Consider the following 24,059-nt stretch of genomic DNA (forward strand, 5'->3'; position numbering starts at 1 on the left):
CTGACAACATCTCAATGGTAAGTTGGAAGATTTTACCAAGATTTAAGGTGACAGAGAAACAATGAATTATAGTTTTAACCCATACAAGTACGTAGCATGTTTTGGGTTTGTGTTTGACCACTAAACAGCCATGCCACAACCTGATAGCTGATCTATTTATAACCTGCTCCAAGTACTTTGCTTGGTCAGAAAGGACAAGCATTGAGTCTGAGCTGTGTGTGTCACAAATATCTCTCTGTGTGTCTCACAAAGTCTTTTATCAACTTCAACTGAAGCGTTTCTTCTTGTTCTGTTTTTCCTCCAGGGGTTTTGACATGGATACTACCCTGAAGTTTGAGCCTTGAATTTTTGGGGATTTGAAGGCAGAGAAGTTTTATACTGTGGCTGATTCATTTGTCACGGATTTTACGCTTTTTTTATTTGTGAACCAATAACAGTGGACAATGACTTCCAGAAGGCCAATGACTCGCACTTATTCTGGCAGTGGGAGGACAAGCAGCTTCAGCGATGAGGAGGGCAACGGTTCCAATGGCCGTCCAGAAGGTCGCAGTAGTTACCTCTCCAATGTTAGGCCTGAAAACAGGTAGAAGAATCTTATATGACCCATGTGTATTAAGAGCATGTGTAGCAGATTTGTATTTTAAAAAAAATCAAGTTTTAATCATATGGTGGTTGAGAACAAGCGTCTCGGTCAAACAGATCAAGTAAAGTACATTTATGTTTTCTTGACCATGTTGACGGCATCACATTGTGGGTTAGAAAAATCACATGTATCACAAATGATCATTAATGTGACGTTCCTTTTGTCAAAGAGGAGGGCAGCAATCATTGACGTCCCTCTATTTGCCTCCTCTCCGAATAGCTATTCAAGGTATTCTCACTACAGGCCAACGAGGTAATCCATACTCTTAAAAACATACCCCCCCACTAACATCTTAACCACAACAACTGGTTAACTCCCAAGAATGAAACACAATCACGCCCTTGAGTGTAATGTAATGTGCCCAGTTTGTCCAGTGTTGCGCTCGGTTTTAGTGATGATGAACGGAAACGGTTTGGTTGTTGGATTTACAACTCTGTTTGCCTGACATGTCATCTGTCTGTCACTCCTTTCACACTTTATTCACTACTAGAAATTCTGATTAACATCCTTCCCTGAGTTATGTGAATGTGCTGCACAGACAGAATTGAAGACTTCCCAACGTGTTACAGAAGTGTAAAACTGTCCGCTGTCTGAAAACGAAGGGATTGCCCCTTTAACACTTGAGTGCTTCCTTCCAGGAGCACATTGTGCAGCGTCATGGCTCAGCTGACCGAGGACATACAGCCGTCCTTTGACACCACCTTGAAAACCAAGGCAGTTTCGGAAAACTGCAACGTGAAGTTAACCTGCGTGGTGTCAGGTGGGTCTTGAGTGTTTTTCTATGCCTCTGCTTGAGTAATAGAGTTTTTCAGATTGTGTGAAGAGACAGGAAGTGATTGTGTGAAGAGACAGGAAGTGACTAAATGAAAGAAATGTAACATGACAACACAAGATGAACTCCTCATGAACAAAAGATAATAGGACGTTGAAGCTGTTTTTCAAGATGCTGTGTGTTGTGCTGCAGGCTGATTGAATGGGCGGGTCCTTCCTGCAGAAGCAGCTTTTTGATGATTCACACATCCAAAACATGATGCAACAGGGATGCCAAAGCCTCTACTGTCTTTTATATACATATAAGTTTTCATTAAAGAAAATATTTAGCACTGGCTGTCACGTTATCAACTAGATTTTGTTTGGATCTGCACTACATTTCATCATTCTCATAAAGATAATAGTCCACTTAACATGCTTGTTTTTCTCCCCTCATGATTTATGAATTATCCTCTGAAAAATCAATGTAAATGTTGTAGTTTAAACGAATCCACACCAGAATTTTATGGGCTGTTTTTTTGGGTCATGCCCCAACCCTCCACAACATTTCATGGAAATTGGTTGAGTTGTTGTTGTGCAATTCTGGTCATAAACAAGCAAACAAACCAATCAACCAACAGATGAAAACATAATCTCCTCGGCAGAGGTATAAATATAAGCAGCACTTTGTGGTATGAATAATTTAATGAAATTGGTCAATAAAGGGTGAATGTTTCAATGAGTTCCTCAAAATGTCTCCATGTCTACAGGTCACCCAGCTCCTGAACTGAAGTGGTATAAAGATGACATGGAGATGGACCGGTACTGTGGACTCCCAAAATATGAAATTATAAAGAATGGAAAAAATCACACTCTTCATATTTACAAGTATGTAAGACAAAACTCTGGCCATAATCGATCTATTACACAAATGCAGTAGAAATGTAGCAGCTTGTACCTATAATATACCTACATTTAAGATTAATGTGTCATTAATGAGCATTTCTGTTCAGCTGCACATTGGACGATGCAGCCATCTATCAGGTGTCAGCCAGCAACAGTAAAGGCATTGTCTCCTGCTCGGGAGTTCTGGAGGTTGGCACCATGAGCGAGTTTCTGATCCACCAGCGTTTCTTTGCAAAGCTGAAACAGAAAGCAGAGAATAAGAAGAAAGGTTTGGAAAATAATTCCCAAAAGAATGATAAAGATAACAAAACAAAGAGCCCGGAGCGTCCTCCAAGGAAGCGACACATCCCGCCACCACCACCACTGAAACAGGATAATTCTGATGCCGGGGAAAAAATTGGAGCCGTCGCAGAACCTAACGGTGTAACCGTGGAAGAAAATGTCACACAACCTGTCACATCCGTAGACAGCGGCCTGGTGAAGGAGGACGCCTTGGCTAAAAAGAAAATAAAGATCTCAAATGGTGTTGATGTTGGCGTTAGCAGCAACAGCAGCAGTAACAGCAGCAGAAGCCATATGATGGGGAACGGAGGTGAAAACGGTTACGATGGAGGAATCGGTCTGGCCCAGTTTTTGGCAGAGACACTCCAGTCTCAGGCTGCTGAGGAGAAACAGAACTTGTCTTGTGGGGAGAAACCTAAAGAGATGGATGTGAATGATGGCAAAGAGAAAGAGAGGATGCAAAAGGAGCGGGAAGAACAAGGGAAAGCTCTGGAGGAAGCCTATGAGAAAAGAAAAGAAGAGGGCTTGGCTGCAGAAAGAGAGAATGAAAGAAAACGCTCGTCAGAGATGTTGCACACAACAGGCCACGGTAAGCATCACAACAAGGCTCATAAGGATCATGACCATCACAACATGCAGGCCTCCCTCTCCTCGATGCTCCACAGCGTCAAAGACTTCTTCTTCGGTAAGAATAAGAAAGACTCTCATGATCACAATGAGAACAAGGAGAGCGAGTTTGACCACGACTCACTTCAGCCTCTTCAACCGGAAATGCCGCTGTCGTTTAGGCTGCACCAGGAACCAGACGTACACAAACCTTCCAGAGAGGATGTTGTTCCCATGGAAACAGATCATCCACAGGAGCCTTCAGAAGGTGTGGATATGGTTCAACTACCGCATGAACCTAAGAGTGAAGACAGTTTTCTGCACACGGACCAGCCACCGGATCATAAACCGCAACCTGAGCCCACAGAAGAGTCCGGAGGTCAGAGTGTCAAGGTCGCTTTTGAGCCAGCGGATGCCGTGGATCTGTCAGAGGCGACCGGGAGCAGCAGGCCAAGTGAAGACATGTCATTGTCCGAGCCTCAAGTCCTCAGCGAGGTACGTACAACAGTCCAGCAGGTCAGCTGGCTGCTACTTGGAGAGTTATTTATAAGCTGCAGTTGTGTGACAAGATGAGCCACTTCAGCGCCAACGCCTGAACTATGTCAATGACAGATGGCAGATTAGGGTTTGAGCATCTGCAGGTTGTAAGTATGGGAGACTGAAAAGCAGATGACGATTCGTAGATGTAATATTCTTGGGGAGTCTGGGGCAATCAAACAGTACACACCCAGTTTTATACATTCAGCAAAAAGTCAGGAATCAGATACTGGTGGAAAGGGTCCGTCTGGATGTGGGAGGCTGTGGTATAAGAGGTGGTTTGGGTCGTCCACTTACCAGAAGAGTCCTTGGGCAAGACACTGAACCCCAAATTGCCCCTGACGATTGTACCGGCAGTATATGGGTGGTCTATGATAGAGAAAATGGCGCACTTGGCGTCACTGTACTCATACGTGTGAATAGCAAAATGAAAAGCCACTTAAAAACAGATAATTTACCATTTTGCAGAATTAACATCACTCTACAGGAAAGTGTGGGGAACTGAGAGACACAGGGAACTAAGAGGAGCAGGGGTGGGAGTTGTTGTGTGTCTACATTGCACAGAGTCGGATCGGTTGGGAAAATATCTCGGATGTTGGCTGCGCTGACTGGGACACTAGTGCGTCAGAGATCATGATGAAACCTGAATGTCAGAAGTGGCTCTTGTTACAAACAGAGCTGTGCATGACAGAGGGGCAGCGGGCTCTGGGTTGAGCGGCAGTGGAGCGGGTCCCGTGGCAGGTCTCGGCATGAAAGAAGGGCCCTGTCACATTCGACGCATTCCTCACTGTCCCCTATATCTTAAAATACCCACCCCCCTTGTTAAAAGAAAAGGGGAGGAAGGCAACACGGATTGTCGTGTAGAGGTCCAGCTAGACAAGTTTTTTCTTGTCTGTCACATGTGGAGGATTAGGATTATGAAACTGTGATAAATGAGCTCTGCACGATACAGCCATAGTACAGTAGGAAAAGATGATGGTTGTCAATAACTAAATATCTTCATCTGAAGCAATGGTCCTGACCAGTCCCTTCAAATTCAAACAAAGAGAGAAAAAACCCATTGAAGATAATCCACAATTATCTTGAGTCACCCTGTCTTTTTATTCAGTATGTCATTAATTATTGAAAAGCAGTTAAATATACAGCATTGCCTGCATGTTGAACTGATATTCATTGGATTGATGAACAAATCGTATATAAGCATTTGCACATGTGGTAGACACAGACGGTTTAAGATACACACAAAACCTAGAATGTCATCTAAATGAAATTATTATACATCAGTTCTCTTAATGGTCCTGATGAATTTCACCAGATCCATAAATCATTTTAAAAAAAAGTTTGATCTCAGTACATGAATGGCTTTCTTCAGTGAGGTGTACCTTGTGAATTGACACTAAGTTGTGTGTTGCTGGAAAAGGGAAGTGAGGTCACTTTGTTTAGGCACAATCCACCTGCAGAGCAATTACCCTTCATATGGAACAACAAACACACCTATTTTCTATATGTGAGACTTAATGGATGACTAATTTGGAGGAAGTCAGATCTTTATCTGAAACACGGTTGTCTCACGATAGGATATAAATCTATTTACACATGGAAGTGTAGTTAAGATTGGCCCTTCAATTTAAGACTAAATGTGACACTAGTTCCTTTCCACTGAAAGCCACAACTTCTTGTTTTTCTCAGAAGTCAATGCTGGCTTAACCTGTAATCACGAGTCAGCACGTGGCTTCATTACTCCTCCGTGTAAATTTCAGTGGTGAGAAAGGCAGAAACGGGAGCAGAAAGGGGAACAACACTTCTATGTATGCCTGAACGTTTTCACTGTAAATCTTCTCTGCAGTCATACTCAAATTTGATATGTTTCTTTTAGGAATATTTAAATAACGACTTCACTTCAAAGTCAAGTCATTTCATTTAAAAAAAATGTTAAGTTACAGACAGATTAATGTGGAGCATACACTTGGTGCCGGGACTACCCAGCAAGTGCCCTGTGTCAACAGCACACAAGCGTGGGAATTCCCCTGTGTGTGTTTCAACATGCGGCACAAAGTGCAGAGGCAGAGGCAAAAACGTGTATGTTTGTTTGTGGCATAAAAGTTAGGGTAAGACTTTACATTAGGGAACACATATTAACTTGTCGCTTATTAACATGCATATTAGTAGCATTTTGCTTCTTCATTAGTCATTATATAGCACAGTGAAGAGCTAATATGCTACTAATATTCATGCTGATAAGCAACTAGTTAACGGTTAATATGTATTCCCTAATATTAAGTATTACCAAAGTTGGTATTATGTGGGTATCCAGTTTGGACTTAATTTAGAATTTGGACTATATGGTAAAACCGAATTGCTGCACATGTTATTGAACCCTTCCGTGAGTTAACACTTGGTTTCAGCAAACTCGCACGTAACAAGAGGTTAATAGGTTCCTGAAATAAGCTGACAGGTTGTTAAACACAGGAATATATTGACTGACTGCACTTGTTCCACATATCTGTGGAGGCCTTAACCTATGGACTGATAACCGATCAACTTTGTTCACAGACTTACTGTCTACCAAGGATATAATCGGTTGTAGCAGGATTTGTAATAATAATAATAATAATAATAATAATAATAATAATAATAATAATAATAATAATAATAATAACAATAATAATAATAATAATAACACTAAGTTAGTTAATTATTAGTAATAATAATAATAATCATCATAATTATCACTTTGTTTATATAGCAACTTTCCAAACAGCCGTTACAAATTGCTTCTCAAAGAAGACAATTAAAAACACGAGAACAAAAACATCAAAGAGAACAAACTAAAGAAATACGGTAACATTTAAAATCACCAGTCAAAATTATTTCAAAAGTGATGGCAAAAGGAAAGGATATACGAAACATAAGTAATAACACAACAACAACAACGACAACAACAATATGATGCTGTGTGTTTTTTGGTGACAACAGAATTTGCCAGTTACCAATTTAACTGGTAAAAAAAAAGTTTTGCATGCATAGGAAGTAAAAGAAAATGTGTTTGTGTTTGTTTTAAAGCTCTAACTATTATTTATTTTTTATTTCCACCCAGATGGAGCACAAAGGTTCTCAGGAAGCCTCATTAATCAACCAGCGAGAATCAGGATGTCGAATAGATTCACCTCAGCCCAATCAACAGACTTCAAGAGACGAATCTTCACCCAGAGAAGATATATCTGCCTCTCAAAAGCAGACTACAGCCCCACATGAAGAAGAACATCCCCCTGCATCCCTTATAGTTGTGTTTGAAGATAGCTGGATTCCCCCTAACAGTGTTATCTCTGTGACAGACAGCCACAGCCTTGGACGAGCAACCCAAGAGGAGCAGCTGAATATCGATTCAATGGGCGAGGACACAACGGAAGGCCCTTCCTCCTCCAACAAGTTGTGTGAGGAAGAGAAAGCTGAAGTGAAATTCCTGTGCTCAGATATAGTGAGATCTGAGGTTACTGAATTAGCTGAAAATTCAGTGGAAGAGAGAGTAGAGCTGTGTGAGTACAGGACACCAGATCAGGTGCTTTCACCTCTGCCTGCGGTAGCCTCGTGTGCTGCAGAGGAAGATTGTGTAAAAGAAGAGACAGAATGTACCTCACCCATTCAGGAAATGAATGTGGGATTTCCGGCTGCCGCAGCCCAAGAGGGTTTGAGGGAGGTTGACCTAAAATTGCAGCACGAATGTTCTCCTTCTGCAGAAGAGGAGAGTGCACAAGGCTACAATGTCAGTGCAGTGCAGAGTTCAAGCGGAGGTTTTAGGAGCAGTGAAGACAGGAGTGACTTGAAAGAGGTGTTGAATTGTGCTTTAGAGAATAGTTTAGAGGGTAACTTGCGTAACAATGTGAACACAGAGCAGGTGATTTTAGAAGGTGAGAACACTGAAGCGAGAGATGAGCGTTTACAGTTTGAAGAGAAACAGAAAAAAGTAGAAGAGATGGATGAATCAGAAACACTTTTAGTAGCAGAAACCAAGAAGGGGGAAGCTGAGGTTTCGGAGGAACACAGTGAAATTACACCTCAAGAAGGTAGCGAGAGACAGCTGGGTTGGCCCTCAGTCAATATTCCAACAATCCAAATATCTATTATTGACGACACCGCAGATATTCAACCAACTGTGCCAGATGTAAACCAACATAAACATTTCATAATCCCAAAAATTGAAATAATCGAGCCTGAGCTCAAAGATAGCACTGTCCTGGAATTGAATGAGCCAGAATCAGATCTGGCAATGTTGCAGAACCATGATGCAACTCATATCTCAGAAATGATAATCCAAGACATGAACGTGACTGATTCTCCAGGCTCGCCGCCCACGCAGAAAAGTATGCAGAGTAATAATTCATCGACAGAGAAAGAAAAGGAAGTTGCACAATTACAGGATGACACTAAGATATTAGAGCGGGGGCATCCGCACAAGCAAAGCAGTGAACAGCTCCCTCAGATGGAGAATGCAATAATTCCTGTTATAAATGTGTCATGCACTGATGACAAGGAGGATCATGCATTTGTAAATGCCAATGTTCCACATGCACTGGAGCCTTTCGAAACTCCAACGGTGCCTTTGTTTGTGGTGCCACCGATCTCTGTCTCTTGTCATGAAGCGGATCCAGGCCTCGGCCTGCCCACACACAGTGAGTGGACAGAAACCGAAACTTCAGATGCCATGCAAAGGGGAACAAAGCACAATGGGGTCAATGACTTGAAGACAAAGCCTGAAAAAAGTCTGAGTAGAAAACAGACTGAAGAAGTGGCAGAGAAGATTATAAAGGCGAAAAGCCCCTCTTTGCCATGTGAAGCTCTAACACCAAAGGCTGGCGACAATGTGCCGTCGTCCAAAAAGACAACAGAAGACAATACTGTTCCTGAAATTTCTAAGATAAAACTTCTTAAAGAGCCCAAAACAGAGAATTCAGTGTCTGAGGAAGTGCAGAGAAGCAGACCTTCTGTTGACAGACTCAGCTCCAAACCTCCAGCACATCCATCACTGAGTCCAGGCAGTCTGCGCAGATTCATGGCCAAAGCTTTTCAGGACTCAGACAGTGAGTCAGTGACGGCTGTCCCTGTCATCACTATGGGGGATCGTCAGAGTGACAAGGCAGAGGAAGATCTCAGTGGAGGCTCCACGCCGACTACGTCCCTTTCCTGTGAAAATAGTCCCCGGATGAAACGAAGAGACAGCCTGTCCCTTATACGCTCTGCCACACCTGAGGAGCTGGCCTCCGGCGCTCGCCGCAAAATCTTCATCCTAAAGCCTAAAGAGGATGGAGATGGAGCAGTGCTTAGTGCGCTGGACACTCAAGGCAAGAAGGAAACCCCCTACATGTCACCCAGCCAGGCGCGCAGGGCGGCGTTATTACTAGCTCCAAAAGGACAGAATACACCCCCAATGGAGAGGCGCTCTCCTCTGCTGAACCGCAGGAAGGCCACGCTGGAGGTTCCAAAGGTCATGGACGAGACTCCCAAAGAGGAATCAGTCCCAAAGAAAGAGGAAAAAACAGCTGAAAAGAAGCTAGACCCATTGAAAGGTAAAATAAAGCAATCATTATCATTCATTATAATTTTTTTGATGAATAAGATGAAAACTTTTTTTTAATTTGTGAGGATATGTTGAGTAAATAAGTGGGAAGTGGAAGTTTTCCAATCCGAGATGTAGCAACCTTATTGTACAATGTACTGTAATATCTTATATATACAATAACTTATATAACTCATACTTAGTAAAACTACTCAGTAGTGCTCATACCTCTGCCAAGGCCCAACAGTCTCCTTACATTCAATGTACCTGCACCAAATATCACACATTCATAGTTTTTTCCTAACTAAATCAATGAATTATTACAAGGGAAAACTGTGAATTGATTTTGAAAAACACCCCATCACACAAAGTTACACAAAGGAGGTAAAAATGTGGTCGACAACAAATGTTTATCGGTTCTTCCCTGACCCATTCCACATTTGCCTAGAGTTGCTCACAAACAAACAAACCAACCAACAAACACTCAGACACGGGTGAGAACATAACCATCTTGGCAGAGGTAACTAATTAATATAAACCAAAATACACACGATACACTTTAAGTCTAATTTGAGTCACAAGATTGGCTGTTCAATGACATGTCTACTGCAACATGTTTAACTTTATTCACAAAAAAATATAACAAAAAATTGTGGTTCTATGTTACCCCTATAAAAAAAAAAAAAAATAATAATAATAATAATAATAATAATAATAATAATAATAATAATAATAACAAAAACATTAATAATGATTCTGTTTAAGTGAGTATGATCACCTCTACCCTGGCACTTGAGGAAGTGGAAACATTAGAGAGTCTCCACTCCCACTTCTCTATATTTACCATGGGGCCCTTGCACCATCAGCTCCACAGGTGATTCGAAAGATCAGGGGTGAGCCGTTCCCAGACGCCTCAGGACATCTGAAGCTGTGGTGCCAGTTCTTCAACGTACTCAGTGACTCTGTCATCAAGTGGTACAGAGAAGAGGAAGAGATACTGGAGGTGAAGAGAAGGTAAAATCCCCTTCTTGTGCCAACTACTCGTCACATTAATCACCAGCAAAATCACACAATGCTTTATTTGTCATTAACTCCATAACCTAGGCTTTCACGCTGCTGTTGCTCTGAGGACTTACAGCCATCATAACTGGTAAAAAGTGGGACTGGCTCCAAATGTCAGACAATATTTCCTGGAGGACGAGCAGGATTTATTTGGGCCTCAGGGTACACTGTGTGGTCCTCCGTCCAGCTCATGTGACAGTGCGGTGAATCTCTGGCTAGACACAGACACTGTAACCCGACACAGTATTTTTCTCATCTCTAGGGGGCATTAAAAGTCTATATAGGGGCGAGTGGCTGCTGTGTCAGCACCAAGCTGTCTGCGCTTGTGTCTTTGTCTCTCACTGACACCTTGTGGGCTGTTGTTGGATCTGCAAATTCATATGGGCAAATTTTAATGTGTGTTTTCCCCCTTTTTTTTATCCCAAGTGGAGGCGATGAAACCCAAGTGGCGCTGGCTATTGTGCTGGCATCCAACCAAGACTGTGGGGTATATGGCTGCACTATCACTAATGAATACGGGACTGACACCACTGACTTCCTGCTCAGCTCAGACGGTACGATACAGTGTTCCTGTAAGGAGTCAAGTGTGAAATCTGGACCTAACACTGTCATATATGCATTTATGAGTCTTTTATTGGTTTTCTCTTTTACAGTTCTCTCAGATATTCTACTAAAAGATGATTTGGAAGGTAAGAAATATATCGACAGGGACATTTTAATGTTTTTATTATGCTTTGTGGTTGTCTGTATGTCTGTTATCCATCCCATCTTGTAAACTTGATATCTTAAGAGGGCCTTGAGGGAATTTTCTTCAAAATCTGTAAAAACTTTCACTTGGACTCAAGGATGACTTAATTAGATTTTCACAACTGACAATTTTTTGCCTTGGGAACACAATATCTCCAGAACGCCATCAGGGAATCCTTTCCCATTTAGCACAAACATTCACTTGGGATTAATTCAAATATTAATTAATTCAAATATGTTTATTTTTCTTGAATGTGATATCTTAAGATCAGCTCTTCAACTTTGGTGCAAACATTCACTTGGACTCAAAGATGAACTGATGAACTAGATTTTTTTGGTCAAAGGTCACGGTGACTTCACATGAATAGAGTTTCACATTTTCTATGAATCACTGCTCATTGTTAAGTGTGTGTTTTTTATAAGTGGGAGAAGAGATCGAGATGACGCCACTGCTGTTCACCAAAGGCCTGGTGGACTGCGGGACCTGGGGCGACAAGTACTTTGGCCGCATCATGACCGAAGCGGTGCACCTCGGGGAGGGCTGCGCTCGGAAAGCCAGTAAAGTGAGGGTCATCTACGGCCTCGATCCCGTCTTTGACTCCGGAAGCAACTGTATTATCAAAATTAAAAACCCTGTCGCGTACGGGACTAAACAAGAGAGCAACCTGGCTGAGAGGAACCTAGAGATCACTAAGCAAGTGAGTGGTGGATTTATTTTCTACTGTATAATGTAAATTGCACTTCATGAGTCTGATTGAATGAATTCATTGTGTTGCCAGGAATGCAAAGTCCAAAACATGATACGGGAATACTGTAAAATCTTTACGGCAGAGGCGAGAGTTAATGAGAACTTTGGCTTTTCACTAGAGTGAGTACCACAATAATTATACTCTGATTATTCATATGTGATGTGCAACACTGTTAGAGATCAACCCACTCTTTACTTTGTGTTGCCTGCAGAGTGATCCCTCAGTATCTCATGTACCGGCCTGCAAACTCTGTGCCGTACGCCACAGTGGAGACCAACCTTGAAGGAGTCTTTCAAAAGTATTGCATGATGGATCCTAAAGGCCAGCTGATCACACAAACCGTTTCTGAGATGGAGCAGAAATGCAGTTCCTTCCAGCATTGGATCCATGAGTGGACACACGGCAATCTGCTTGTCACTCGACTGGAAGGTGAGCCATGTGTGTAAGGTGATAACACCAGTAAGTGGGAATGAAAATATTAATAATCTCTTAATCTTTCATGTGTATTTGCAGGTGTCGAAACAAAGCTAACAAATGTTAGAGTTGTGACCAAGTCAAAAGGGTTCGTATCCAATTTAAAAAATATCATTTATTTCTATTCAATACATTCAAATTATAATAAAGTTGCTATAATAAAGTTGTCCTCTGTGTTTCAGATACCAGGGATTGACAGAGTATGGCTCTCCTGAAGTGTTCGACCAGTTCCTGACACAGCACCAGTGCAACTACTATTGTGGGCTTCTCTGCCTGCGCTCCCTGAAGCCTATGGATAGTCTGCAGCAGTCCACCAAGATAAAGGGGTCCCGGAGCCCCCTGCTCAACCGCAAGTTAGGCTCAGGCAGCCCGCAGCTGCAGCGTAAAGGACAAAGCCCTCAGATGTCGAGAAAGCTCACCTCCAGCCCCAAAGTGACCAGAAAAGTTCAGGAGACAGAGGACAATAAATCAGACACCAAAACAAAACCTGCAGAAGCTGCTGATGCTCCTGAAATGCAATAGGAATACGTGATTTTTTTCAAGCAATGTTGTACTGCTTTTAATGGTTACCTATAATCTGTTTCTTTCCAACTACCAAAGCCAGAGCGGACACAAAGAGTAAGAGTTGTGAGAAAAACAGTTACGTTGGCTTGACTTGTCAAAAAATCTACTTACTGTGATTTCTCAGTCGACATCACAACTGTGAAACATCACTTTTTCAGTTAACTTAACTCTTAACTTTCTCAGATACTCAGTTAACTTATATCCTTCAATATAGTTTAAAGGTTAATGAGAATATGTGGAGTGATATAAGCACAAGGTGTTTTGACCTTTTGGCTCAAAATGTGCCGGCACAGCAAGTTTTTTACTGTAAGAGAAGGAAAAACACCACATTCAAACACCTGCTTCAGGGTCTTATCAGCTCTTTAAATTGACAAACATAATAATCAGCTTGAGATATATATTGTATCATATCTGCAAGTTGCTAGTATTTTTTTGTGTTTATTGAAATGACTTTGGTGTATAAAATATACACGCCCACAACCGTAGGAGTGATTGAGGTAATGTATCCGTATGAAATACTACATGTCCATCTATGATGTACAGTACACGTGTCGGGTATGAAGTTATTTTGGAGATGTTATTTATGCTTACAAGTAGAACTGAACTACATGCATTTCTTCACAGAGCAAAGTTGAGCTTATGCTGTGGAATTACACTTTGGGGTCTAAGATGTTTGTGTGCACTTTGTTTTGTGGCATTTTTTCAATTTTAGTAGTTTTTGAGTACTTTATATATTTATATTATATTATAGAGGTTGTTGGTATCTTTAATCCGCCCTTTTACACTATTTCAGAGTATATGCTGGAGAATGTCAAAGTAGCATAAGGGGCTTAGCATTGAACTCTTTAACTACGCCGTGCTCATTATGCTGGTTGACATGCAAACATGTGAGTGTGTTTCCGGCAGTTGGTAAGTCTGCACACAGGGGTCCACACAGCTATTGGAAACTGTACTATGGACTGTGCGATAAGGTTACTGAGAGGGTAGACTGTCTGCTGCCTCACTGATCACTTGCTAAGGCTTGCCGCATGAAATCACAATAATCACCCTTACCAGTGGGTTTAGCTTGTGTAGTGTGTGGTCAACAATTACCAGCATTTTCAATGGAAATAAAACAATCTCATACATTTGCACAGATATCCACAGTTAAATTGCAAAAGACGCAGTTTACAAGAGATGTCACCTCTTCCGTTTGATGAGAAATCTAGAGGAATGTCTTCCATTGATTCTTGGTTAATGATCAACAGTAGAGTCCAGAGGTCCGCCCTTAAAGATCTGCTGTTTTCATGCATGACTCCTTATGAATGAAAGGAAACACAATTTTAGGAAAAATATTTGAAATGGAATCTGATCAAATTAGTCAACTGATGATGTTATGCTGTGGTGTCATGCGAGCACATTGTCGTATTGTGTTAACGTGTACATAAAGTCGGAGGACGACATATCTAAAGTAATGTGAAGCAAAGCAGTAAGTGTGTGAGGGAGAGTGTGAATGAGTGAGTGAGTGAATAAATGTGTGTTTACAACGTGTGCTGTCTTTGGTATGGAAGACCATGTCACTGATGTTTTTTATAAATAAATAAATGAATACAACGATTCACACTTTTATTATATATTAAACAATTTAATTTTCAATAACATTATGAAATTATTAAGTCACTCAACTTTATTTGAAACATTTACATTCATCAAAGTGAGGTATATTTACTGAAGGTGTGTCCTTTTTAATCCGTGGCTCTAAGTATAAGCCAAATGTCTGAATTCTTTTCAATATAATACATGACAGATGTGCATACAGCCTTTACATTTTTACAGGAGTTGTCACACAATATATAAACACAGATATTTAATGAACTACAGTAAAAAAAAAACTAAAAAAACACGTGTGTGTATTTTTCTCCTTTACAGACAAACATTAGGAGAACCGCAGCACTGGCAACATTTTGAGAGAAACACAGTAGCGTTTGCTACCGTGCTCCAGATGCCTTCGAATGATATGGTCCCATTGTTTACAGTGCTGTAAAAGAAATAATTCAAGATGTGAATACAAATTTCAAAATCTATCCATCCACTGTGTCAGAATTGTGTTCCAATTACAAACATGTGCAAACGAGTACCTTTCAAAGAGATCGTTACAGCAGCTCTGTATCACTCCATCCGTGCCAGTGAAAGCTGACTCTTGGAACAGTTGCACACAGTCAGGCGGGGGAACAAAGAGGATCCCTGAGAGACAGAGTTAAACTTCATTGCAAGATGCTCTTTAGATGCAGTGAAAACAAATACTCAAGACTGAAATCTTTGGAAAGCTCTTACCTGCAATGCAAGCATTGACAAGAGACACACACGTGCCGGTGATCATAGCTCTGAACACAATGGACGAGATATCGGTTCTTCTTGACGGGCATATGGAGGCTTTTTTTGAAAGAAAACAGTGCGTCAAAAAGCCTCAATGACACTGAACCAGGGTGAACATATATGTAATGGGATGATAAGATACTTACTGAGGCCACCAATCACAATTCCAAGTGAGCTAAAGTTGGCAAACCCACAAAGAGCGTAAGTGGTGATTATTTCTGATCGGACCTGAAAGAGGAAAAATAAAACGCCTTTGTGCAAAGCTTTATACTTTTATATATTTGAACTTGTTTATTATTGTAAAGCAAACCTACACTGTCATTTACTTACAGATATCCACTGAAGTTCCTCAAGTCCATTGATTCTGTTGTTCTTCAGTTCAGACAATTTCTCATAAGCCACAAACTCATTGATGAAGAGCTTTGTGCCGATAAGTTCGGCCACAATGAAACTGTCTTCGTACGGGACACCCATCATGAAGGCCACAGGCATGAACACATAAGAGCAAATCAACTGTATACAGAAATACAAAAGGTCATTTGGACGTTAGAGTCAATTACAACCACATTAAATAAATATATGTCAGAATGATGAATGAGATTGTGAAGTTCAAGTTGAGGTATATATCATAGTTTTGCTAACTCGTACCTGAAATGTGATGGCCGGGTATCCCACCATGCCTCCAAACCAACTCAAAGCTTCATTTATGAATGCAAGAATGGCAAGAAAGGCGATCAAGTTTGCTGCGATGTTGGCAACGAGACCTATTGAAGCAGAAGCTCCATTGCTTGCAGCCTCCAGGATGTTCTGCTCATCTCTAGGAGGGTTTAAAAAAAAAATTCAACACCCAAAACAAAACAAGCATTATAGATATGCATTGGCATCCCCCAATCTCTTACGAAAATCACATTCAAATCCACTAGATTCAGATTTGAATTTGTATCCACACCAAATGGCACTCACTCATCAATACCAACCCCCTAAACATGTCTGGATGTTTTCATCAAGATTCACACTTAATTATCTATATCTTTATCTCACAATGAAAATAAAAAACCTCAATCCACCCCCAGATTCTCAGTACTGTTTGCGTAATCCTGTGAAACGCCAGTGAAAACATAACCTCCTTGGTGGCCGTGATTAATGAAATGATTGGGAAGAAAATAAGAAACACATATACACACCCACAAGCCACCTTGATGTTCTTCTCATCCTTAAAGGGACTCTCCTCTGTCTCTGGATAAGACAGTTTGGAGAGGGCCAAGGCACAAGGAGCAGCCATCACAGAGGCTGAGATCAGGGATGACGCATCAATCTGCAAAATACAATGAAACATCATTTAATGCAGGAAGCTATGGTGGAGTAACTGCGTTGACTAACATAAAGATTGACTGTTGAAATAATAGAACTGCAAATCAGAAAACCCTCATTGAATATGAAAATGTCCAAATAACCATTTTACTGCTACTGGTTTTAATGCTAAAACTCTAAAACACAGTCAAGTGTTTCCTCTCCTACCAGAATATTTTCTCAGTTTCAATGTAGTTGAAGCTTATTTGTATTTTTATCTTCAATCAATTAACCGTATCCTTGACCTGAAGATGGTCTTGTCAGCAGAACAGTATGAACCTCTCCCTACAGACTGGCTTCTCTCCAGGGACCTTCAAACCGGTTTTGTGCACGGCCTTTTCTGCATTCTTCATGCCAGAAGAGTGAATTATTTTCAGGAAAAAATGCTAATTAAATTCAGCTATCAGACTTTCCGAACAGATTGTTTTGTTTTCTGTGGGGAGTTCTGTTTGGAGAAAACTAATATTTCCTTTGGAGTCCACCAAGGTTCAGTCCTGGGTCATCTGAGAAAAGTGTCTGATGCCCATAAGAAAAAAGAAAACTTTCATTCGGATGAAGGATTCAAAAAATGAAACTCAGTAACTTTTCCTAAATGGACAGCAGTCACTGGAACAAATTTCAAGCTGGTAGAATGAAAGTTGCTCCTGCTTTGAAAATGCGAGTAACTCAATTTGAAGAAAAGTTTTGTTTTCAAATCAGAAAGTTACGTTGTTAGACTCAATCTTATTTTCTGTTTAAACTTGCTTTATCTTTTCAAACGAAGACTTTTACTCTGTTTCATCTTATGCACTTTCTGTAAATACTACAGCTCTGGGATTAATCTTTGACAGCAGATGGAATTATGAGGAAAACCAAAGTGACTTTGGACTATTCGAAGAGCATCAGCTAGCTCACATCATTTCCTTATGGGACAACTGTGAAAAAACCTTTATGGCTTGGTTTACTCATTACTGTACTGCCCTGCATTGTTCACTTCCCTCATTTAAAACAGGTTTAGATACTGAACCCCAGTGAAATGGAGTATCACGCTCAGACTAAAACCTCCTCTCCATCTCTGACCATTAGAATTAACTTCAAGGTGCTTCTCGCTGTTCTCAAATCAATTCACCTCCTCGCTACATCACTACATCATCAGATTCACAGTTTATGCTCTTAACAAAACCAGGAGCTGTGCTGACAATGTCCCATTGACAGTTCCTTTGCTGACAGAGATGCTGGATATGCAGCTCCAGACTCTGGAGGATTCTCCATAACAATGTTTTAAAAGAAGAATTCTGCCACAAATGTAAAGCAGAAGCCCTCTTATAGATTCAAGAATATACAAGTTTACTTTTGTTGACTTAGCTTTACACTCACAATACAAACATTAATTTTATTTATATCTTTGGTCTTTTCTCTTTATGTTTTTCATCTTCATAAATAAATAAATATTCTCCTGCTTCTTTTAATATGAAATGCGGAATAAATAATAATAATTATGATTATTATGATGATGAGTATTATTATTATTATTGTGTGCTAGTATCAAAACTGTTTAATCTCACCCCAAATAAGATGAACGTCCCCATGACACTGCCCGCTATTGTGGCAAATCCACCAGTCATGACAGCGTGGATCTCAGATTTGGTCATGTCCTTCAAATAGGGGCGGATCAGCAGCGGTGCTTCAGTCTAACACACACACACACAAAAAAGGTGTAAAAGTAAACATTGTATAATATTTATTATTTTGTTATAAAACTTAAAAACGAAGTGCAGTCAGAGAACATTGTGTTTTAAAGACATGAGGCTCTGACCTGGCCAACAAATATGTTTCCTGCAACACTCAAGGTCTCTGTGGGAGAGGTTCCCATCGTTATCTGCATGACCCATGAGATCTGCAGGGAGGTAGACACATGGCTCTTAGTCACAGTGTAACTCTGCATGAGTAAGCAATACACACACATGTAGACCTACAGCAACATGTTTAGTGTTTTTGATGTGCTGTATATGTTTTAACTTTGCTTTACCTTCAATATGAGCCACTGCATTATCCCCAAAAAGTATAGGATCGACATTATGCTGCTGAAGAACACAACGATGGGCAAAGCCTGTGGATGAAACCCCAAACTAAAGTTAAACACATTCCATTTTAATATTTTGTAATATTAATCATCTCATAAATATATCATAAGATTATAATCTCATCCTCTTACTTGAAAGGCAAAAATGCCATTGATGAGATCACCGAAAACAAATGACGACCCTGCTTGGGTGTATTCCAGAAATATCTGTAATTATGAGACAACAAAGAAACATGGGTTATATTATCCAAAATAATCATTCATTCAGTACCTCATTTAAATCATGACATGCTATTTATGATGCAATTACTTTGCTTAATTATAGTTTACAATACTTAGGAAAGACTGGGGCTGAACTACAGATTACAAAGTGATTAACAGACCACATGCGTGTGCACACATTCTGCTGATTCAACCTCACGGATGACCCAAGAATAGGGGTGAACGGCCCAATAAAGTAGCGTTCAAGATAAGTATAACCATGTATGACAGATAAAGAATTTTGTGAGTTGAAGATAAGAACCATGGTTTGTCCTATGAGTAAAGTCTGCTGAGCAAATCAAGAGTTTCCGGATCATACTTGTTAGGGCGATGTTTGGTAATAGGAACAGAATGCACCTTTTCACACGCCCTATTACAAACACTGTTAATTATCTACTTCACCAAAATAGACCATTCAAGTGTGGTACCTTGACTTGAGCCCCAAGCCATTCGAAAGCTACGAGTCCAGGCTGTGTTCTTATAACAAAAATGCCAATGCAGAACTGCATCCCGAGACCCCAGAACACAGGCCTCCATGTCACCTGAGAAGACAGTTTGACAATCAGCGTAAGAGGGAGTCTCCATAAGGGCCTAGAGTGTTATTGCAAGGAAGCACTTGGGCTAAACCTTAAGATGATAGAGGTGCAAGGTCAATGTCATATCCAAAGTCTCAGCAAAACAGAGCACAGATAACTTGCGTGGTTTGAAACAGCAACGTAATTGCATGGTTGACTCACCGCCGTCCTGTGCACTGAAAAGACGAATATAAGCAAGACAAACATGCACACGCCTGCGAACGATATCAGCTGCTCCGGACGATGTCTCGTGTCTAAGACAAGCCACAACACGAGCAGGGCCACCACTGCTAAAATGAAAATCCTGCAAAACACAATACAAACAAAATACCACATATTCACTCATTAACAGATTCCAGCTGGGAGCACAGGACAAAAACATTCCATCCACTCACCATTTTATCCATCTCAGGTTGGATTTGAAGCATCTGACTGCAGGTTTGAAACACTGGGCGATGCTTTCTCCCTTGTACTCCTTCACAAGTTCATATGCCAGAACAAAAACACCCAGACTGGTCAGGATGACAAGAGCAAGAGCTCTCTGGAAGTCCAACACACAGGCTGCGATGAAGTAGGCCACATAACCTTTAGAATAAAAAAAGTGTTGGATCGAATATTACTGTATTCGCATGATCATTTCTATCATGATTATTCATCATATCATAAAACCACATCATGAGCTGGACACATCCCTGAAAAAACTACTACAGGCTGTAAAAACAAATTATGATATTTAATATAAATACCTGCCCCAAGTAGTCCCAGTACAATGTATTTCAAGGTTGTTGAGTGAGACTTGATGTAATCCTCCGTAACGTTGATCGGCTTTGAAACTTGGCTGAAGTACAGAGCAAAATAGAAGTTAGGTCCGATTCTGAACAAAACAAATATTCTTCTGTTTTAAGTATCCTTCTCTCGAGTGCATGAATCTCTCCTTTTTTATATAATTTCACAGATTCATTAGGAAGTAAAAAACATTTGCCCCAAGATTGTAACTTTATGTATTCAATCACAACACACAAGGAAATGAATCTCACACACATTAGCAGAGAAAACAGTTGCATAGATCTGTTGTATTAATGTTGATTGTGCACATGCCCTTTTATTTACATTGCGTTTAAACAAGATTAACATTGCAGAGGCAGAATACTGTATATCTGCTGTGATACATAACAATATTGCTCCTTGTGTTGTAATGATATAAACGGACACACCTTAGGTATGTTCCCAGTCCCTTTTTCTTGTTTTTATTCTGCTGTCTGAAGCTGTCAGCATCAGTAATGATGTCCTCCTGAGAGTATAAGGACATTGCACTTTTTTAAATGATCATTTCTTGTCATTTTCTGCAAAAAGGAAAAGTGATACATACCTCTACTTCAAAACCCGGGTTGTCCACGCCACTTCCTTTGGCATGGGTCACATTTTTCAGCCGGACGCCGTTGATTTCAGCTGGAAAACAGAACAACTGTTCACTTCTGTGCGACAGTTTTTAGCACATTAGCTGTACCCTGAACAATAAGCAATGGCAACACCATGTAACACGCTGCGTCTCTGTGTGCTCTTTTTAGATAGAAAAGAACCTCAAAATCAGTCCACAGAGTCCCGGAGGTTTATCTTGTGAGGACTTGTGAACAAAAATACCAGTTCACAAGTGCAAAACAAACGGCTTAATTCAAGGGAAAGCAGAGCTAATGGCTTACTCATTGTGAGTCCTCCTTAACCCGGCTGTCAAATGCTGTGGTGTAAAATACGCTGCGGGAAAATATACTCTGCCCTCCATGAAACGTCTTATCATTAATTAACAGACATGTTACGCACTGCTCTGATCTGTCTCAGGAAGTCCATGACAGTCACATAATGCATAACAAATCATTTAATGGGCCTTACGTAACAAATTTGATTGGACGTGAGACCGAACACGTTCATCATTTGCCATATCAAGCCAACAACAAATGATAAAACGTGAATTTATGTTCACTTACTGTATACCAATTAATTGGAACTGAACTCTGTGCCTGGAGAGCTGATATGTGATAAACCAATGTAGTGCATCATGTTGAGGTTTAATCATGAATGAGTCTATCTTGTGCCTCATGCATTTAGGTATATCATAAAAAGCTTTTCTCCTTGTGAAGAAGACTTCCTAAAAAAAATATTTGTCAAATCAATACATATTCAAATTTTACTGAGCCAATATCATTTAAAAAAAAAAAATCACAATAGCACAAAATAGCTATAATATGGTTTAAAATACAAGTGATAACGTTTTCAAACATGAAATGTATCATTAGAAATATCCACATATCCTGTATTTGAAATGACCAGCACACATCAGTTAAAGTAAACTTGTTCTTCTGTGACAAAAATGTCACTTCTTCAAACGATAGTTTTGAAGAAAAAGTATATTGTGTACTTGCTGCAGAAAGCCTTGATGTCACTTATCAATGCTATCTGCTCCATTAAATATATAGCAGTGTAATTACTTTCATAATGACAATTCATGATGGGATATTATTGCAGCTATTTTTTCCCTCTGCTGCCGTTCAGATTTGATCTGAAAAACATCTCAGATTCCTTACAAAATAGAGTTTATCCATGGTTCATAACTCTCAATGTTAGTTCAGTCTGTCTGGAGGAAGGAGATAAACACATTTAAGGATATTTGTGTTCACTAAGTGGTCAGAAAGCCTTAGCAGACTATGGAAATTCATTAACGGATGTTAACGACCCGGGAACTTATTTTGCAGCGTAACATTGAACACCTCGGCTCGCTAAGTCGAGACTTGCTTTTTATGTCCAACATCAACTCATTCCCGAAGAACAGACCTACAGACTCATTTGAAAATGTAGATTGGCCGACAAAGCTTGGGAGATATAATTATTGAATGATGACAGCATTGCATTCAATACAAAATAATTGTTTCAACCTACATTTAGAAAATACCTTCAGAATGTTCCTTTTAATCCTTTTACAACAAGGTTATTTATTTACTTGCTAGTATTTAAAAGCTTGTTTAAAATACTTAGTTTCCCAAATGTATTTTGTATCATCTCTCAAACAAACACACACAAACCCACGCACACGCACACACACAAACACACACACACACACACACGCGCATGCACGCACGCACACACACACACACACAGAGAGTCTATCAACTTGACAGGAATAGGTGTCACTACAGCCTGACAAGAGGGAATGGAAGGCAATAAATCTAAACTTGCTCAATCGTGTCTTACAAGGTATCAAAACCTACCTCCCCCAGCCAAACATGTACTCCGTCCCACCTCAAAGGCTCCTGAGGTCATGGATCTCCCAGAAAACCCAAAAGCTGAACATGCACTTCTACTCCAAACAAGCAGTCTTTACATCTGGACAGTCCTCCTCAATTCCCGGACAGTCATTTATAGTGCAAGGTGGCAGTGCAGTTGTCCTTAAATGGGTCACAAAATGTAAATACCACTGAGAAACTGACAGCGTGAGCTGGGGCCTTTCACATCATCTACCTGGCAAATATTTAACCACTTCCATTGACTCATTTATCTACATCAAATTCCACTTAACCTTATTTCACCAGGAATTCCGACTCAGTGTCAACACTTCCTACCAGGCAGATATCGGGGACATTTATTAAAAGCCGGCAGTAAAACAAAACCTTATCTTGGTTGTTAATGCCCCAGTGATTCACAACATGTCCAGATTACAATAACAAGAGCAAACAGTGGAGATGACGTCTCGTTTCCTTTATTTACATCCTGACTTTAAATTAACAAAACACTTACTGAAACACCAACACAATGGTTGGAGGATACAAAGCATGAAAACAAACACAGTGAGATCAACATGCAACTGGTGATCATGACTGTGTTTTTGGTATTTTTCTGGAAACTTTACCTTTAAAATTGAGCTGAGGACAACACAGCTGATTCGAAGAACATTGACATAATCTTACTCTTTTCATAGTTTGATAATGGACAACATTTTACACTATTATCATCGTTTCAAAGTTGTTTGAACGCAATCAATTTGATTTCTTTTCGACTTAAGGCAGGAGGGTAGTGAAGAGAAGCTAGTGCCAGTGTGTTGGGAGCTTTTTTTTAAGTTAACACAAATGCATAGAAAAACTAAGGGTATTCTCATCTTATTTCTTGTTATTATAATGAAAACATAACATTGACACAAGAAAGGAAAAGTATAAAAGAATAGGAAAACATGCAGACAAAGGACTGTACATCATCAACATATGGTGCAACTTATATATTGTTATTACAAAGTATTTTCCCAATAATGTGAGGTTTTAATGACGTTTTTGATTGTTGTTTTTTTCTAAATAAAGTCAAAGAGATACTGTGGATAAACAAACATTAAAGAATATTATGGGTGGTCTCCAGCACTCTGGCTTTATGTATGTTGCATTTGTCAATAAGGCAAATAAGCCACAGATGCCTATGTCTCAGGAGGAAAAGAGGATTGTTCCTCTTACCAGAAGGCCGGTGGTTTGATCCCCACTTCTGCCATTCAGCATTCCAAGGTACTGAACCCCAATTTGCTAAAACAATGGTGTTTAGTGGTAAAAAC

The 24,059-nt window shown here is 40.2% G+C and overlaps 2 protein-coding genes across 2 annotated transcripts; one reads left to right on the forward strand and one right to left on the reverse strand.

Annotated features, from left to right (window-relative positions):
* Positions 1-69: 69 nt before the first annotated feature.
* alpk3a (alpha-kinase 3a) lies at positions 70-14,467 on the forward strand. The gene is made up of 13 exons (XM_061077305.1): positions 70-583; positions 1,282-1,403; positions 2,164-2,281; positions 2,407-3,682; positions 6,822-9,288; positions 10,145-10,292; positions 10,767-10,894; positions 10,994-11,029; positions 11,511-11,785; positions 11,867-11,955; positions 12,048-12,265; positions 12,350-12,398; positions 12,493-14,467. The coding sequence occupies exons 1-13, from the start codon at positions 444-446 to the stop codon at positions 12,830-12,832; spliced, it is 5,406 nt and encodes a 1,801-aa protein (XP_060933288.1). The 5' UTR covers positions 70-443; the 3' UTR covers positions 12,833-14,467.
* A 72-nt stretch (positions 14,468-14,539) lies between these two features.
* slc28a1 (solute carrier family 28 member 1) lies at positions 14,540-22,871 on the reverse strand. Its single transcript, XM_061076485.1, has 18 exons — positions 22,738-22,871; positions 20,847-20,926; positions 20,692-20,768; positions 20,224-20,315; positions 19,873-20,062; positions 19,640-19,781; positions 19,331-19,444; positions 18,774-18,848; positions 18,588-18,668; positions 18,375-18,455; positions 18,124-18,249; positions 16,414-16,544; positions 15,878-16,046; positions 15,560-15,742; positions 15,376-15,457; positions 15,188-15,286; positions 14,992-15,097; positions 14,540-14,891 (listed from the first exon to the last, which is right to left on the reverse strand). Exons 1-18 carry the CDS (start codon positions 22,787-22,789, stop codon positions 14,777-14,779), a joined length of 1,995 nt encoding a protein of 664 aa, XP_060932468.1. The 5' UTR covers positions 22,790-22,871; the 3' UTR covers positions 14,540-14,776.
* Between the last annotated feature and the right edge of the window lie 1,188 nt (positions 22,872-24,059).

This window comes from Limanda limanda, chromosome 8 (genome assembly GCF_963576545.1).
Source record: "Limanda limanda chromosome 8, fLimLim1.1, whole genome shotgun sequence".
Classification (NCBI taxonomy): Eukaryota; Metazoa; Chordata; class Actinopteri; order Pleuronectiformes; family Pleuronectidae; genus Limanda; species Limanda limanda.